An 18,644-nucleotide genomic window follows, 5' to 3' on the forward strand; every position below is an offset into this window, starting at 1 on the left:
AAAATATTTCTCATTAAATCGAGGTGATCTATGTATTTTTAATCTTTGAGAAAATTTATGTTAATCTATGTTCGGTGTTTTTGTGGCTGATTCGAAGAAAAAAAGGATTTTTTTTAATGATTTGTTGTAGATTGAATTTGACTTTTTTGTTTGCAGAAATAAAAAACTAAATGAGTAAAAAAACATATTTCACCCACGTTCGGGTTAAAACAGTTGGCCCACACTGACATCTAGTGGCAATTTCTACTGTCAGATGATAGAGGACGACAACAACCTCCACAAGTGCGTCGATTGGCCGGTTTCAGACCACGTGGTGTCATCAGGTGACTGAGCAAACACGGAAGCAAAACACCCGGCGGTGGCTTTGGAGGCGCTTCGCCCGTCGTTAGCGCTTTGGTTTCCTGGCGGCGGGCGGATCGCTCGTTTCCCGGTGTTCTCACCGTCTCCTCCAAACGCCGACGGGCCAGGATGGAAGCGTGGATCCTGCTGGCGGTGACACTGAGTATCACGGGAGTTGTGACCCCGGTGGACGGCGGCTTCTCCGAGCGGCGGAGGATCACGAAGGCGAAGGTGGGTTCGACATCCAGGAGCCGCCGGCGCCCCTGTAATCAAAGTATATGAAAGACAAATAAACACGCCAAATAAAAATAACATTGAAAAGAACTAACAATGTCAATATATACTCACTATTAATACACAGGACGCTCAGTAGGACGCTGCTACTATCCCTTGTGCCAAAATCCTAGGTAAACCAGGTTATATAAAGAAGTACAACAGCGAGCAAGCCAACAAAAAATATAAAATACAGTTTTCAAGTTGAAATATTATGCTATTTTTCTCAGAATTTATTTTATTTTTTCACATTTTTCCTTCCCATCTTTTATTTCCAAATGCTTATAAAAGAAATACAAATGGAATAAGTATCAGGAAATATGTTTGAAAAAATGTAGTTATAGAATTAATATGATCTATATACTCTGCGAGTGTTCAATCTCCAGAAAGGAGCTCAGGTGTGAATTAGCATTTTAAAACTCAGCAAATGATGTGTAATAACAATATCTTGTTTTTCTCATGAACTGTTTGGGTTTTGACTTAGTTTGAGTCCTTTTGAATCCCCTGAAAGTTTATTATAAACTGGTACTTATATAAATAAATTGTCCGCATGTTGCTATCAAACAAAGTTGTCAATGAAGGTATGAGCCAGCAGGTTTTCCTGGTTTCCACCTTTTCTTAATAGTAATAGACTTCCTGAAATTTGCCTGGTACGGCAGCATTCCTCCACCTCAGATGGTTAATGGCCACCCTTGTCAGCAGGTTGTTGGTTTTGCGTGGCAGAACTGTGGGCATCCCGACGCCCCGGCCGTCCTGAAGGACCTCGGCGTGTCCCCGGATCCCATCATCATCCCCGGCGAGCTGACTGTTTCTGCCTCTGGGTCCACCGCCGTGGAGCTGAGCGCCCCCCTGTCTGTGAGTCCGACACACTCCGCACACCTCCTTTCCCAGAAGTCAATTAGTATACATAAAGCCACATTTCTAAGGTAGCTGTTTATACCTACAAGCACCAGCGGATAAAATCTATCTGCATGGGGAATACACTCATTTTAGCATAATTCATTGAGCACATACAGATTGCAACATTGTGTGTTGTGATGGCAACACCTTTTGATGGTCCATAAATAAGAAAACCTCATTTCAATATTTAGGAGGAGGTGACACAGGGATGGACAATAGGTTCAAATTTTGCTAATTTTAATGACTGAAGGAGAGTATGACAGTGAGGAGCAACTTCGCCAGATCAAGAAGGTCCCACACTTTTTTCATTCATTCATTCTTTCCTTCCTTCCTTCATTAATTCATTCATGCTAGTAACATGACCATTGACACTAGTCGTAGTACACAGATATGACTCCCTGCTAGCTGCCAGGTAATCTCCTGAATATGAATGCATCTGATTAAAAATATCAACAACTGTCCTTTCATTCCCTTTAAAAGCTGCAGCAAAGCTGTCAATACAATTTAGAACATGGGTTGTATTTAAACATCCAATATTCGTTGTCCATACCGTATAGCCTGCTCTCAGGATCGAAGGAGGCCTGCTGTCATTGGGCGTGAAGCGGGGTTTACTCTGGGCTGATTGCCACATGCCCACATATAGACATAAAACCATTCACCTCTCATTCACACATCATAGAGACATAAACCCTTCACCCTTATTCATGCGTCACACATACAACCATTCATCTGCATACACAATTCATAGAGACACACAACCATTCACTCATTCACACATCACAGAGACACAACATTCACCCTGTCATTCATATGTCGCATGGAGAGACATAAAACCACTCACTCATCGTCAGCTATTAACCCTCTCATTCACATCATGGAGACACAACGTTCACACTTTCATTCATAAATCATATAGAGATGCAACCGTTCTATCTCATTCCCGAAGCATATAGACATAAATATTCACCCTCTCATTCACACATCATAAAGAGATATACAATCATTCACCCTCTCAGTCAATTGTCATATGGAGACAACATTCACCCTGTCACTCATGTCGTATAGACATACAACCATTCAGTCATTCACACATCAGATACAACACGTGTCAAACTCACGTGGGCCAAATGTGGTCCACCACACCATTTTATTTGGCCTGCAAGAACATCTTAAAATGTCTGATTGGCTTAAAATAAAGAAGTCAAAAGCGTACATTGACCATGATCTTCATCTCCCATAATATATGCCGATCATGTTACCCACGACATCCCGCTATTAGATTGGAGTGTATCCACATCAGTGGATACGCTCAAGTGGAATACAGAAATACAAATGACCCCGAAATGTCCAGGAAGAGAAAAGTTGATGCAGATGCACGGCTGTTTCAAGATTGATTGGAAGGCAAATAGATGTTTGTGCTTCAAGGAGAAAAAGCGATGTGTCTTTTGTGTTATGTGGCAGCGTCGTTTGTCAGAGAGTACAATCTACTTTTGACACCAAACACAGAGGTAAGTATGCCAAAGTTAGCCTTCCAGAAAGAAACAACAAATTGTCCAAGAATTAAAAGCCAAACTACGATGGCAACAGAATGTGTTCAGGAAAGACGCCTCCAAAAACACTGCAGCAGTGAAAGCTGGCTTTGTAACAGAGCAACAAGGAAATTTTATCTTTTTTTTTTTCTATGCATATGTATCATTTTGGATGAACAGGAGTAATAAAGTAGCAATAGATTGGAGTAATTCAGTTATTTTACATTAAGGAGTAGTCGAATTTATTTTACAGTAAATTTGTTTACATTTAGTTACATTTATACTGTTAACCGTTACATGTGGCCCTTTTAGATTCACCATTATGCTGATGTGGCCCTCAGTGAAAATGAGTTAGACACCCCTGGTCTAGAGACATACAATCATTCACCCTATCATTCATTTGTCATATGGAGACACAGCATTCACCCTGTCATTCGTGTCAACCTCTTTACACTCCTTTCCCGTGTGGGAGTAGTACTGCAGTACTGGCCACGGTTATATTTGTCAAATACTGTCAGTCCTGTAAACAGAAGAATGTCCTGTTCGTCTTCGGCTCAGTCGCTCTGTGGTTTGTCTGGAGACGTTTGACTCGATGCGGCGTTCCGTTTTGAAAAATTGAATTATGCAACGTGAAGCTGTGAGAGCTGGACCTCACCGCAGAGGACTGAAGTTTGGACCCCGGAAACTGTGTGGGATTTTTTTTCCAGATTCCAATCACGTTTTTCATTGGAAAACAAAGCAGCTTTGAACGTTTCTTTGAATGCATTTTCTCCTGCCTGGGTTCTCTCCAGGTTCTCCTTCCTCTGGTTCTCTCCATCCTCTCCTTCTTGGGTTTTGTCCATCTTCTCCTTCATGGGTTTTCCGCCCTCTTCCAGAAGTCCAAAAACCAGTCCGTAGGTGCGAATGAGAGAGAGAGAGTGGTTGGACGTTTGTGATTTACAGCTGACTCGTCCAGATTAAGCCTCGCCTCTTTCCCAGTTCCATCTGGGATCACACCATTTCCTCCATGATGAATGATGGATGACCGAATGATCCTCCTTCTCCCAGCTGAACGTGACCCTGGAGAAGGAGGTGGCCGGCTTCTGGGTGAAGATCCCCTGCCTGGACGATATCGGCAGCTGCCACTACCGGGACGCCTGCGACGTCATCGCACAGCTGATGCCACCGGGGCAAGACTGCCCTGAGCCGCTGCACACCTACGGGCTGCCCTGCCGCTGCCCCTTCAGTGCCGTGAGTGCACACACATACATGCACGCACACACATCCATTAGAAGTACCACACAGTTCCTGTTTGTACATCACACTGCAGAACCATCCTGACGACTACTACTACTAGTAATATTAGAAGTATTGTATGCTACTTCTTCTTCTTTTTTCGGCTTTTCCCGTCAGGGGTCGCCACAGCGAGTCAACTTTCTCCATCTAACCCTATTCTCTGTATCTTCCTCTCTCACACCAACTACCTTCATATCCTCTCTCACTACGTCCATAAATCTTCTCTTTGGTCTTCCTCGAGACCTCTTGCCTGGCAGCTCCAATTCCAGCATCCGTCTACCAATATATTCACTATCTCTTCTCTGTACATGACCGAACCATCTCAGTCTGGCTTCTCTGACCTTCTCTCCAAAACATCGAACATGTGCCGTCCCTCTGATAGACTCATTCCTGATCCTTTCCATCTTGGTCACTCCCAAAGAGAACCTCAACATCTTCATCTCTGCAACCTCTAGTTCTGCCTGCTGTCTTTTGGTCATTGGAACAGTTTCTAGTCCATACGTCATCGCTGGTCTCACCACTGTCTTGTACACCTTTCCTTTTATTCTGGCTGAAAGTCTTCTATCACATAGTACCCCTGACACTTTTCTCCACCCATTCCAACCTGCTTGGACCCGTCTCTTCACCTCTTTTCCACACTCTCCGTTGCTCTGGACTGTTGACCCTAAGTACCTGAAATCCTCCAGCTTCTTGATCTCCACTCCCTGTAGCCTCACCGCTCCACCCGAGTTCCTCTCATTCACACACATATATTCTGTCTTGCTGCGACTAACTTTCATTCCTCTCCTTTCCAGAGCATACCTCCACCTCTCTAGATTTTCCTCTACCTGTTTTCTGCTCTCACTACAGATCACAATGTCATCCGCAAACATCATGGTCCTTGGGGATTCCTGTCTAACCTCATCTGTCAGCCTATCCATCACCATTGCGAACAAGAAGGGGCTCAGAGCTGATCCCTGATGGAGTCCCACCTCCACCTTGAACTTCTCTGTTACCCCTACAGCACACCGTACCAGTGTCTCACAGCTAGCATACATGTCCTGCACCAGTCTAACATACTTCTCTGCCACTCCAGACTTCCTCATACAATACCAGAGCTCCTCTCTTGGCACCCTGTCATATGCGTTTTCTAGGTCTACAAAAACGCAATGCAACTCCCTCTGGCCTTCTCTGTACTTTTCTATTAGCATTCTCAACGCAAATACTGCATCTGTAGTACTCTTTCTAGGCATGAAGCCATACTGCTGTTCACAAATGATGACTTCTGCTCTCAGTCTAGTTTCCACTACTCTTTCCCATAACTTCATTGTATGGCTCATTAACTTAATCCCTCTATAGTTTCCACAATTCTGCACATCCCCTTTATTCTTAAAAATAGGCACCATCACACTTTGTCTCCATTCTTCAGGCATCTTCTCACTCTCTAAGATCCTGTTGAATAATCTAGTCAGGAAATCTACCGCTGCCTCTCCTAGGCACTTCCACACCTCCACAGGTATATCATCAGGACCAACTGCTTTTCCACTCTTCATCCTCTTCAATGCCTTCCTCACTTCACTTTTACTAATTTTTGCTACTTTGTGGTCTACAATAGTCACCTCTTCTACCCTTGCCTCTCTTTCATTTTCCACATTCATCAGCTCTTCAAAGTACTCTTTCCATCTTCCCGTCACTCTTCTAGCATCTGTCAATACATTCCCCTCTCTGTCCTTAATCACCCGGACCTGTTGTACATCCTTTCCATCTTTATCTCTCTGTTTCGCCAACCTGTATAGATCATTCTCACCCTCCTTACAATCCAACCGAGCATACAAGTCATCATAAGCCCTTTGTTTTGCCTTTGCTACCTCTATCTTTACCTTTCGCCGCACCTCCCTGAACTCCTGTCTGTTCTCTTCAGTCCTCTCAGTATCCCACTTCTTCTTCGCTAACCGCTTTCTCTGTATACACTCCTGCACTTCCTCATTCCACCACCAAGTCTCCTTATCTACTTTCCTTCCAGATGACACACCAAGTACTCTTCTACCTGTCTCCCTGATAACACTAGCTGTTGTTGTCCAATCATCTGGAAGCTCACCCTGGCCACCCAGACCCTTTCTCAACTCCTCCCTGAAAACCATGCAACACTCCTCCCTTTTCAGCTTCCACCATTTTGTCCTTTGTTCTGCCTTTGTCCTCTTCATCTTCCTTGTCACCAGAGTCATCCTACAAACCACCATCCTATGCTGTCTGGCTACACTCTCACCTACAACTACTTTGCAGTCACTGATCTCTTTCAGGTTACCCCGTCTATACAAGATGTAGTCTACCTGCGTGCTCCTACCTCCGCTCTTATAAGTTACCCTATGTTCCTGTTTTTTCTGGAAAAAGGTATTCACTACAGCCATTTCCATCCTTTTTGCAAAATCTACCACCATCTGTCCCTCTGCATTCCTATCCTGGATACCAAATCTGCCCATCACTTCTTCATCCCCTCTATTGCCTTCACCAACATGTCCATTGAAGTCTGCACCAATGACCACTCTCTCATTTCTGGGAATATTCTGCATCACTTCATCTAACTCATTCCAGAACTTCTCCTTCTCTTCAGATTCACATCCCACCTGCGGGGCATAGCCGCTAACAACATTGAGCATCACAACTTCAATTTCCAGTTTCAGACTCATAAGTCTATCTGACATTCTTTTCACCTCGAGGACGCTCCTAACAAACTCCTCCTTCAAGATAACTCCTACTCCATTTCTCTTCTTGTCAGTACCATAATAGTACAACTTAAAGCCTGCTCCTAAGCTTCTAGCCTTACTACCTTTCCACCTGGTCTCCTGGACACACAGTATACCCACCTTCCTTCTCTGCATCATGTCCACCAACTCTCTACCTTTTCCTGTCATAGTCCCAATATTCAAAGTCCCTACTCTCAGTCCCAGACTCTTTCCTTTCCTCCTCTCTCTCTGCTTCCGAACACGCACTCCTCCTCTTCTTCTTGTTCTTGTTCTTGTTCTTCGACCCACAGTAGCCCAATTTCCATTAGTACCCTGTAGGTCATCAGTACCAATGGCGGTCGTTGTTAACCCGGTCCGCGACCGATCCGGTATGGTATAGTTTTGGTTGACTCGCATATTTGGTTTTGGCAAAAGTTTTACGCCGGATGCCCTTCCTGACGCAACCCTCTGCATTTATCCGGGCTTGGGACCGGCACAGGGAGACACTGCTCCGTGCCCCCCCAAGGCAGGCTTGGAGAGGCACGGGCCAGTGCCGCCCTGAGGCTGCATTAGAAGTATTGTATGCTACTAAGAAGAAGAAATGTCTCTATCACATACAGTGACACATAAAGCACAACATAAGTGAAATTTGACCACTGCATTTAAATTTAACCCATCGTGGATGAACCATGAGCAGAAGGCAGCTGAGGAACAGTACCAGGGGAGCAGTTACAAGTTAGGTGTCTTGCTCAACAACACTTTGACTGCCAAGGAGGAGCCATGGTAGTGTTGCTCTAACCCTCTGCGCCAAGCCTGCCCCCAGTGGCAGTTCTGCTACTACTATTAGCAGATACTCCTGCTACCATAAAATACTCTGTTAAGTGACCATCCAGCATCTTCATTTGTACTTTATGCTAATACTGCTAGGACTGCTGCTAATACATCTACTCCTACTTTTAGTGTTGCTACTGCAGCACTTTTTTATCATTCTGCTACTGGACTACTAGCACTACGAGAGGTAGTAGTACTGTTGCTGCAATAAAATACTCAGTCAAGTTGTCTGACAGCATATTAATTTGTACTTTATGCCAACGCCGCTAGGACTACTGCTACATGTACTCTTCTTACTGGTGTTGCTACTGCAGCACTTTGGTATCATTCTTCCTCGGGTACTACTGTCATACTACTTGTAGTAGTTGTAGTACTGCTGCTTCCATAAAATACTAAGTCAAGTGGTCCTATAGCATTTTAATTTGTACTTTAAACTTATACTATTTGGACTGCCACTACTACATGTACTTCTAATACGAGTGTTGCTACTATTGCCAGTATTAGTTCTGCTTCAGCTACTGGTTGTACTACTAATACCATTACTGCTATTATACCCACCGCACAGTTACACCTGCTACGTAAAGTATTGCTGCTACTTTTACTGCTACAGTTTGTACTATGAATACAAGTACTGCTACTGCCACAATTACTCTGCTCTATTGCTAGGAGAATTACTACTGCTACTATCGCTGCGACTTCTATTGTTTGCACTACAAGTACTGCTACTGTTACCTTAACTACTGTAACAGTTACACCTGCTACAAGTACTGTTACTGCTAAGGCTGCTGCTATAACCAGTACTTTTACTAGTACTTCTAATATTACTTGGGGTTAATGGGGAAAATAACTAGCAATCGGCAATAAAATTTCCAAAATTGGAAATAAAAATCCTAGACTTTGTCACAAAACAAGAAAATCTGAGAAAAAAAATGACCGAAAACCTGCCCTAAAACCTGGGCAAAAATATCGTTCTGCAAAAAGGCAGAAATTCAGAAGAAAAACGTACATTTGAATACAGTGACCTTGGAACCCAAAAACAATGAACAGAATAAAAGGAATTAGAAAAACCATAAGGGGTCGTACGAAAGAGGGTGAAAACATCTGGTAATAACATGTTTACAACAGGGGTTGACCAAAACCAGTCTGGTGGGTGCATGCTAACGTGCTAACGTTGTCTCCTTAGGGCTCGTATTTCCTTCCCCGCTCCGACTTCGACCTGCCCTACATCCGGCTCCCCTACTGGCTCACCAACGGCGAATACCGGGCGCAGGGCGTCCTGGGGGGCGCAGAGGGCGAGCTGGGCTGCCTGAAGGTGGCGCTCTCCCTTCGCTCGGACTGAGGGCTGATGGGCAGTTTTCGGTCATGTCACCAAGAATACTTTCTTTTTATTTTGTCAGGCGGGTCAGGCTGCAACCCGACAAAATAAAAGCGGCCCTTGCTGTAACGCAGCATTCAGCACCACGAACGTTCTGCCTTATTTCTAGTCTTTCCTTAAATTTCCTTTCCTTTTAATTTGAAATAACTGTGTAGATGATTTTCATAAAAATAAATAATCATAAATATTCAAATATTCATAAAAAATAACTCACATTCTAGGTTTAGGACAATTAATTTTTTAATTTTTTTTTTTGAGTGATTTCCAAATGTTTATGTGACTTCCTGCTCATTTTTATGGTTTTCTCATTTAACTCATTTAGACAATCATGTTTCTGATATTTGGGTTGATTTTAGATTTTTATTTTCTTTTTAATGTTTACAGAATGATCAGTATTATTAAGCTGCTTTTCTTAAAAGTTTTTTTGGTAACTCTTCATTTGTGCCAGAAAGAAATGTGTGGATTGAATTAGCTTGAGATGGAAATGTTTTGTAAATTAAAAAAAATGGATTTAAAAAAAAATAAAATGGCACAAATAAGACGCGATGCTATTTCTTTAGTTCTGAAATGAACTTTGTCTATAATCTGGTGTTTTTTTTTAAGATTATACAGATATTGATAATGATAAACATAAATGATATCAAAAGCTTTTCAAAATGAAATAAAAACGATAAAATTGTTTTTTTTTGGTCACCTAGTTTTATTTTTCTGCTTTTTTTTAAATTAATTTAATGTTTATATATTTTAGATGTAACAACCTTCATTCATTCTCATTGGCATTTCTGTGCATTCACTTATAATGAAATTATTTATTACTTAGAATTAATAATTCAATTATCCATGCATCCTGACCAGATGTCCGAGCCACTTCTTAAGGCTCCTCTCTATGCGGAGATAAATACCAAATTTGGATGACCAAATTTCGCACCGTATCTCTGAGGGAGAGTCCGGCCACTCCGCCGAGGAAACTCATTTCAGCTCCTTATATCTGCCATCTTGTTCTTTCACTCACTACCCACAGCTCATCAACATAAGTGAGGGTTAGATTCAATTAAATTATTATTTTCTAAATTCTGACCTGTGGTAGTCTTGACCTGGTAAAAGTAATTTTTGTTCTATACACATTTTTCAATATATGGTTTAATAAACCATAGATTTATGTAAGAGCTTTGAAAATAAAGGAAGGAAAACCACCTGGGGCATAAAGTAGTGTAAAGTTCCCTACCTGTACAGTACCCGGAGTACTACTTGTCATTAGTAAGTATATTATAGTGAAAATGAAACACATAAATATGTAGAATATATCTCATGAACACAGACATTATAAAAACACTTGAAAATTCCTCCTTTTATAATTAATTTGCAAATATTGAGGTGTTAGAAACTCACCCCGGTACTGTTGCTGTTCTCGCTTTATCCACCAGATGGCGACATTTCACTCTAAAGAAGCTTTCACTGGCAGAGGAAGAGAAAATCACATTGAACTGGAACATTAAATAAAGAAACAAACTTCCCTGAGCTGGGGAGCCGCCCCTGTTGTTGTGATGTTATTTTATATACATATATATTATTTTCTGGGGACATTTTAAGGGTAATGAAAAAGTAAGTGTGACAGAGTTTCCACCAAAAAGTGTAACCTTTGACTTGATCTATCCAAAAAAGTAGAACTTGGATTAATGCTCCGCGTTTGCGGCTCTTTGTGCCAGGGATTCATTTTATTAACTGCCTCTTTTATCCTGACGGAGTAAACAGGAAACATTGACCTGCTTCTCCGAGTGGTCAAAGTGGGAAAGGACCATGCGTGAGGTTGCTGCAGACCTCCAGACAGCAGTTTCTATCCAGACCTGGGCATTTTACGGCCCGCGGCCCACATCAGGCCCGTTTTGCATTTTTGTCCGTCCTGCCAAACAATTTTCTTTGAATATTTTAACATGTATTTTAAATCAATATTGAATTTAGAAACTTGTTTTCCTCCTATTTATTTTTTTAACCTTTTTTTTTTTTTTCGTCAACATGCCAGTTGGTACATTTACATCATTATTAATGATTTTAAAATTGAGATAAAATGACAAAAAAATTGCAATTTTTAGATATTCATTTTGTTAACCTTGTTGGCCCATGCATAAAAATTAAATAAGAAATGACAGCCAAAATAATTGCTCACTCCTGTTCTGGACTCCACCCATCATAGGTCTGTTTTATTGGTCCTCCAGGCCACCAGGGGCGCTGTTGTCGGAAACATGGCCTTTAATTTCTGTTTTTGGATGTTTGTGTTGCCTTGAGATGTCAGAGAGGGATTGACATCCAGGCTCGCCACGACACACAACGACACACTGTCATACACACTGACACACACTAATACACACACTAGTACACACTGGTGCATGCAGACACAGTGATACAAACTAACATACTCAAACATACTGACACACAGACAAACACCGATACACGGACACACACTAACACACACATACATACAAACAAACTGATACACAAAAACAAACACAAGTTCACACACACTGATAAACACACACAGACACACTGGCACATGCTAATACACAAAGACACACACTAACACACACTGACACACATTCAGACATACAGACGCACCCTGATACGCACAAACATGAACGCACACTAGTACACACAGACACACACTAATGCATTTAACGCACACATACATGCTGACACACACTAAGCCAGCCAGACACACACTGATACATACTAACAAACTGATACACAAAGACACACAGACAAAAACTGACACACACTGACAGACACATGCTATCACATGCGTATTAGCATGTGATACACTGATACAAAAAGACACACAAACACAAACATACACAAATTAACACACACAGTTACACACTGAAAGACACTAACCCACTGATGCATGCTGTTACTACCAGTCATACTGACACACAAACACTGAAACACACACACACACACACACACACACACACACACACACACAGAGGTTTGAGCAGAGATATTTCTATTGATTGACTGTTGATTGATCAACAGGGAAACACTGCTAAACCCAGAGGGTGGGTAGTGTGTGTGTGTGTGTGTGTGTGTGTGTGTGTGTGTGTGTGTGTGTGTGCGTGTGTGTGTGTGTGTGTATAACAGCTGCAGACCACTTGCACCCGGTCTAATCATTGGCAGGAAGTTCACAGCTCAACCGCAGAGCTAATGAGGCTTTGGTTAGTGAGCATATGGACACACACACACACAGATACAGCAAAGATACACACACACACACACACACACACACACACACACACGGGCATAGTGCACAAAGAAACGTAGTGCACCACACACACACACACGCGGGCACACAAACATGATACACTAACACACACATTGTAGGATGTGTGTCAAAATCAGACAGGCAATTGTAACAATTGTGTGATAATCAATAACCCTTTTCATCCCGATACAGGACGGGCGGGTTTTGGGATCGTTAATATTTTTCTCTAATTTAAGAGTGAAAACCCGAGTTGTGTTTTCAAAAGGCGTTTTTCACCCCAAATGAGGTCAGAATTCCAGCCGTTCTTTATCGAGGCCAAAAATAACCGCGGTGAGAAATTCAATTTCCGCGGTCACGTGACTTCCCTTTCTCTTCTCCTCTGATAATTCGATCACCCCCCCCCCCCCCCCCCCCCCACCCGACAGTCTGAGAATCAAATTCAAGTTCCTCGGGTTTTCGGCTCAGATGGATGAAATTTCAAGAATTCCACTTTTTTTTTCGCCTCGGATACTGTTTTTTTTATCTTTGGCGCCGGGTTTCAGAAAGGATCGATTAGTTTCAGGTCCGTCCTCTGATGAACTCATTCAGTCATTTCAATTATGAAGTTTTTTATGTGTTGTTTTTCCATCACTCCCCCCCTTTTTTGGAGTTGATTTATGTCTAACAAAGTTATTCATTCGTTCAGTTTTTTTTATTTATTTATTGTTCTTTTCCTTGCATTTTTTTTATTCATCTTGAAGTGTGTGCTTTTGGCTAATTCTAGGACATTTTTAATTTTATTTTTTGCCCAATTTTTTTCATGATTTATTATTATTACTATTATTATTATTTCAAATTTCAGGTTATCTATTTCTGTAAAATCACATCCATTTTTAAATGTTTTTTTTTTTAAAACATTTACTCAATTTCATATTGAGTTTCAGTAATTTTGTTTTTGTGTCTCAGAATCTGAAAGTGTGTGATGTTTGTATGTTTGTGTATGTATACAATATTTTGTTTGTGTGAGTGCAAGTGTACGTGTCTATGTATGTGTTTACATACACTATTCTCTATTCTTGAGTGTGTGTGTGTGTGTGTGTGTGTGAATGTGCATAGTTGCAATGAATGAAAATCTGCGAAGAAGCGACCTCATTTTTATTTTATCATTTATATATATTTTTAAACAGGGGTGGGCAATTATTTTGGCCGACGGGCCACATTTCTTGTTCATTTTTTATGCACGGGCCAACTAGGTGTAATGGACATTGAACAAAATGAAAATTGTACTTTAGATATTTTAATTTTTTGGTATTTTATTTCAACTTTAAAATCATTCATGGTCATATAAATGTGCCGACATTATTTCGCTTGTAATCATCCATACAAAATTAAACAAAAGGAAAAAATAAGGAGTTCCTAAATTCAATATTGATTGAAAATACCTATTAAAATATTCAAAGAAAATACTTTGGCGGGCCAGATAAAAAAGCAAATGGGCCGGATGTGGCCCGCAGGGCCGTAAAATGCCCAGGTCTGTTTTAAAGCTTTATGACCCAAGTAGCGATTGCACTTTGATGTGAGACAGACACGGCGAGATGCAGAGAATGACGCTACGTTTGCTGAGCCAATCAGAACACAGGATACAGAACACCATGCCCTGGTTGGTCGCCACTCTGGCAGTTATCGGAATTTTAAAATTTTATTAAAATTTGTTTATGCTGCAAAACATGTGGTATAGCAGAAAATACGCGATATAAAGTGAAATCAAAAAAAGAAAAAAATATCCCGATGCAGGGATATTGTCATTCTCCTGGAGTCTGGTTGTTGTTTTCTGATGTTTGGTTGTTGTTACCTGAAGTTTAATAGATAAAAAAGTTTAAAAAACAATGATACAGTAAGACGATGAAAGTTGAACCACAAGAGTGAAGGTCAACTGTACACATCTTTATCTGTCTGCACGTGTGTTTGTGTATGTGTGTGTGTGGATATCTGCAATAACAGGAAGAAACAGCGGCCCCTGCGCGCACACATGCACATACACACACACTGTGTCCTCAGACTAGAACATGGTTTTAATGTGTAGAAACAGCAGATAGCTTGGATGGATAGTTGCTTCCTGTAGGTCACAGGAAGTTTCTCCAAACAAACAGGAAACGCATCATCGGAGCAGGAAAGGCTGGGTTTCATTCATGAGAAAGTGGGCGAGGAAGTGAAACGCTGAGTGGAGGCGACTGTTTTAACACACACACATATATAGAGGTGCCAGACAGAAACACCAGACACACACACACACACACACACACACACACACACACACACACACACAAAATGAAACAAATTTCACAACAACCAAATGGTTCACAGATACACATATAGAATATGACACACACACACACACACAGATACACAGACACACATGTGCATGCGTGCGCGCACACACACACACACACACACAAAGTGGAAGAATTTTCACACGGAAGCATGTAGTTCAAAGATACCCACATACTGGATGAGATACACACAGGCAGTACGTGCACTATATGCATGTGTGTCTTTGTACTGACACACACACACGCATGCACGCACACACGCATGCATGCGCACACACACGCGCAGGCAAAGACCCATGAACGCAAAGACATAAAACGCTTTCGAGTCTGCTGGGAATCATTAAATTGATAGTGTATGTTACATTAAACAATGCACTCACACACACACAAGCTTACACACATGCTCACACACACACACACACACTCAAAATGGAGCAATGCAGATGTCACAGCAGCTGTGAAAAACACGAGCGTTAAGGAAACGCAGACTCGCAATCAAGCGGAGTTTACACAGTTTATAAAGATATGTTAGAGCCTCTGATGACCAAGACACACACACCAGCACACACACACACGCACACTTGTTTACTTAGAGTGCAGGTGACAGACCTGACGGATGGACCAAGAAGCTGCTTTCACTGCTCATGGTAAAGCTGTAGTTCCAAAGTTGACCAGAGGGCGGAGACCCTTTTCCTCTCCTCGTCTCCTCAGCCGTCCAGGAAGTGGTGGTTCCTGCTGCAGGAAGTCGGTTTCACGGATGTAGTGATGGAGGAGGCGGAGGCAGGATGGAGGTGAGGACGAGCAGCCAGGAGGAAAGTCTGCAGGGGGTGGAGGTGGGCTGGGTGGTGGTGGTGGGAGGGCGCAAAGGTCGGAGGTCGACAAACAAACATTTGAACAATGGAGCTGAGGTGAACGGGTTCGACGGCATCTTCCATTGGCCGGCGGCCAGGCGTCACCTGTTGTCAACAAGGATCGACCAATCGGATTGCGGCGTTGGTCATTTTTTTTTCCCCCCACGGCTGTATTTTTCTACATCGATTCACATTTTCTCCCCCGATGTTAAACAGGTCACTTCTTTCATTCGTTTCATTTAGTTCAATTTTACTCTATTTCTTATTTTTTTCTGTCTTAGATAATTCAGGGAAATCCAATTGGTCAAATGGCTCTGTCCGTACAAAACCAGCCTTTTCATTTTATCATGTTTTTGCCAAAAATTTGCCAATCACGAGCAGCTGTCCTGTAAAGGGGGCGGGCTCAACATGGGCGGCAGACGCTCAGTGACCCCGTTATCTGATTGGTCACTCAGGTCAGGGGTTACTTCTGTTCGGACTGTTCCGATTGGTTGTTCAACACTTGTGCCTTGGAATGTGATAAGATAGAAAACACATTTAAAAAAAATCAGATTCATAACAAATAATATGATCAGGAAAAATATACGTATAAAAATCAGAAAAATGAACAATGTCAAATCAAACTTAATTTTCTAAATATTAACGTTAGAATTGAGAAATACTGGAACTTATAGAAGTTTCTCCTCAGTCTGGCTTCTGTTTCTGCTCATCAGATCTCAAGAGAAAAACACTCATCAAACACGCATTCATCCAGGTCACTGAGGCGATATGAAACGTGAAGGAAATGAAAACACACACATACACACACACACACACAAAGAGAATGTGCTATTTGTCTTCTCTGATTCTTATCCGGCAACATGTGGGTCAGCAGATCTGCTACATCCTGCTTTTAAAAACACACAAATATGCACATACATTAACACACACACACACACACACACACGGCTGCTTTCTGCGAGTCTTTAGGCAAAACAAAAGGTGATTTCTACTGTTGACAACATGACTAATGGCTGCTAATGGGGGTCTTATATGTATACACACACACACACACACACACAGGTGAATTGCTGACATTCTCTTTCTTCACACAGTGACGGCTGATGATAGGAGGAAAGGTGGTTCAAACAAAGTGCACCAAATTATATATATTTTTTAAAAAGATGTATCATTAAACTAAATACTTCTTCGAAACACCCTTATTTTTTTTACAAAAAACCTATGTATCAAATTTTTTCTGGTTTTGTTTAAATAAAGTTTGAGGTTTATAACAGGGTTTTTTTTTCTCCCCAGTCTTTGTATTGTTTTCTTCTTGGTTTAAAGGGACCAAACTCCATTTACAAAAAAGCCACTTAGAAAATTATTTGTTCCTCATCCGAGTGTCCGACCATAGGAACGCAGGAACCCCCAGGTAGATATAACCAGAATTGCCGCGTTGTTATTTCGGCGTCGTTTTCGTCTACTTGTGGGAACCAAAGCCCAGTGGAACCCCAAGTTTTTATTACCACAGAACCACACTATTAGACGTACAAATCTGCTGTCTATTTATTGATGGATGTCTTTTGCTAACTTTTGTCTATTTATATTTATTGACACCTCAACTGTTACTCTGCTTTGACAAATGAATTTCCTCTATGGGGATCAATAAAGTATATCTTACCTTAATTTTGGTCAACTCACAACATGTGAAGGCGGAGTGTGTTCTCCGACCCGTGTAGCCTCTCTCTGTGTTCTCGAGCATGGTTCTTTCAAGGTTCTCCTGCCAAGGTTCTCAGTCTTCCTTCCACAGCTGAAAAACAGTCAGCAGGTTCATTGTAGGTTCTTAATTATCTATTGGAGTGAATGACAGTGGAGGGTCGGGCATTTTGTGATTGACAGCTTACCTTTCCAGGTTAGCCCCGCCTCTTAACCAATGAGAGCAGGGATTAGCTGCACCCCTGTTTATTATTTAAATTGCATTTATAATAATTTCTTTATCAAATCACATTATTTTTCAGGTAATTATGCACAGATCCAGTGACTGATACATTTATTATGTGTGTGTGTGTGTGTGTGTGTGTGTGTGTGTGTGTGTAAAAAGACACTCAGGCACACATTCACAGAAGAAATGCCAAAATCCCAAAAGCAAACCTTCATACAGGTGGTAAACTAATCTGAGACAGATTAGTCTGAAGAGCGTGTGTGTGTGTCAGTGTGTGCATGTGTGTGTGTGTGTGTGTGTGTGTCCACGGGAGAAATGACATTCCCAGTTCATCAAATTGCACAAGGCGACTGTCTACTTTGCAAACACAGACACACACACACACACATACAGACACACACACACACATACAGACACACACACACACACACACATTCACTCCTGCTTCCCCTCCCCAGTGGTCCATCCCCTAGCGTGAGGGCTGGGGGTCTCCAGCACGAGGAGAACATGGTCCTGTGAATCCGAGCCGGGAGGAAGGTGATACCCTTGAAGGTTCCTCTGGGCCCTCAGGGAAGTTCTGCACCAGAAAACACTGCAGTGCAGGAGATGTGTGTGTTTGTTGTATGTGTGTGTATGAGCAACTGTGTGTATGTGTGTGTTAAAATAAAAGTATAACCTACTGTGTAGTCACTCTGATGTTCTCCAGACGTTGTTGGTGTTCTCCCAATGTGTAGTTGTCGTTCTCCAGGCGTCTAGTTGTTGTTTTTAGTTTAGTTGCATATTTTTTCCCAATGTTTAGTTGTTAGTTGTTCTGCCATTGTTCCCTTGTTGTTCTGTTAATGTTATATCATTGTGCTCCAGATATTTCGTTGTCATTCTCTCAATTTTTAGTTGAGAAATATTACAATATTTTGTTGTTGTTGTTCTCTCCACGCTATCCGTCCTCCTCCCACACTGGTTGGGTTCTTTGAAGGCACCTGTGATTGACAGCTGACCCTTGCAGGCTAAGCTCCGCCCCCTGAGACAGCTAGGTTTGGCCCCGCCCCCTCCGAGGAGAAGTCATGTCAATTATAGAAACAATAAAAT

At 41.9% G+C, this 18,644-nt stretch overlaps 1 protein-coding gene and 1 long non-coding RNA gene across 2 annotated transcripts; one reads left to right on the forward strand and one right to left on the reverse strand.

The window, feature by feature from the left end:
• The first annotated feature begins 327 nt into the window (after nucleotides 1-327).
• gm2a (ganglioside GM2 activator) lies at nucleotides 328-9,903 on the forward strand. The gene is made up of 4 exons (XM_086178917.1): nucleotides 328-570; nucleotides 1,315-1,467; nucleotides 4,089-4,271; nucleotides 9,033-9,903. The coding sequence occupies exons 1-4, from the start codon at nucleotides 469-471 to the stop codon at nucleotides 9,186-9,188; spliced, it is 594 nt and encodes a 197-aa protein (XP_086035043.1). The 5' UTR covers nucleotides 328-468; the 3' UTR covers nucleotides 9,189-9,903.
• LOC147215636 (uncharacterized) lies at nucleotides 464-17,410 on the reverse strand. The gene is made up of 3 exons (XR_015109249.1): nucleotides 17,298-17,410; nucleotides 15,396-15,624; nucleotides 464-602 (listed from the first exon to the last, which is right to left on the reverse strand). It is a non-coding gene; the product is annotated as an uncharacterized LOC147215636 (long non-coding RNA).
• Nucleotides 17,411-18,644: the final 1,234 nt, after the last annotated feature.

This window comes from Fistularia commersonii, chromosome 31 (genome assembly GCF_037954325.1).
Source record: "Fistularia commersonii isolate RoL2024-O1a breed Wild chromosome 31, RoL_Fcom_v1.0, whole genome shotgun sequence".
Lineage (NCBI taxonomy): Eukaryota > Metazoa > Chordata > Actinopteri > Syngnathiformes > Fistulariidae > Fistularia > Fistularia commersonii.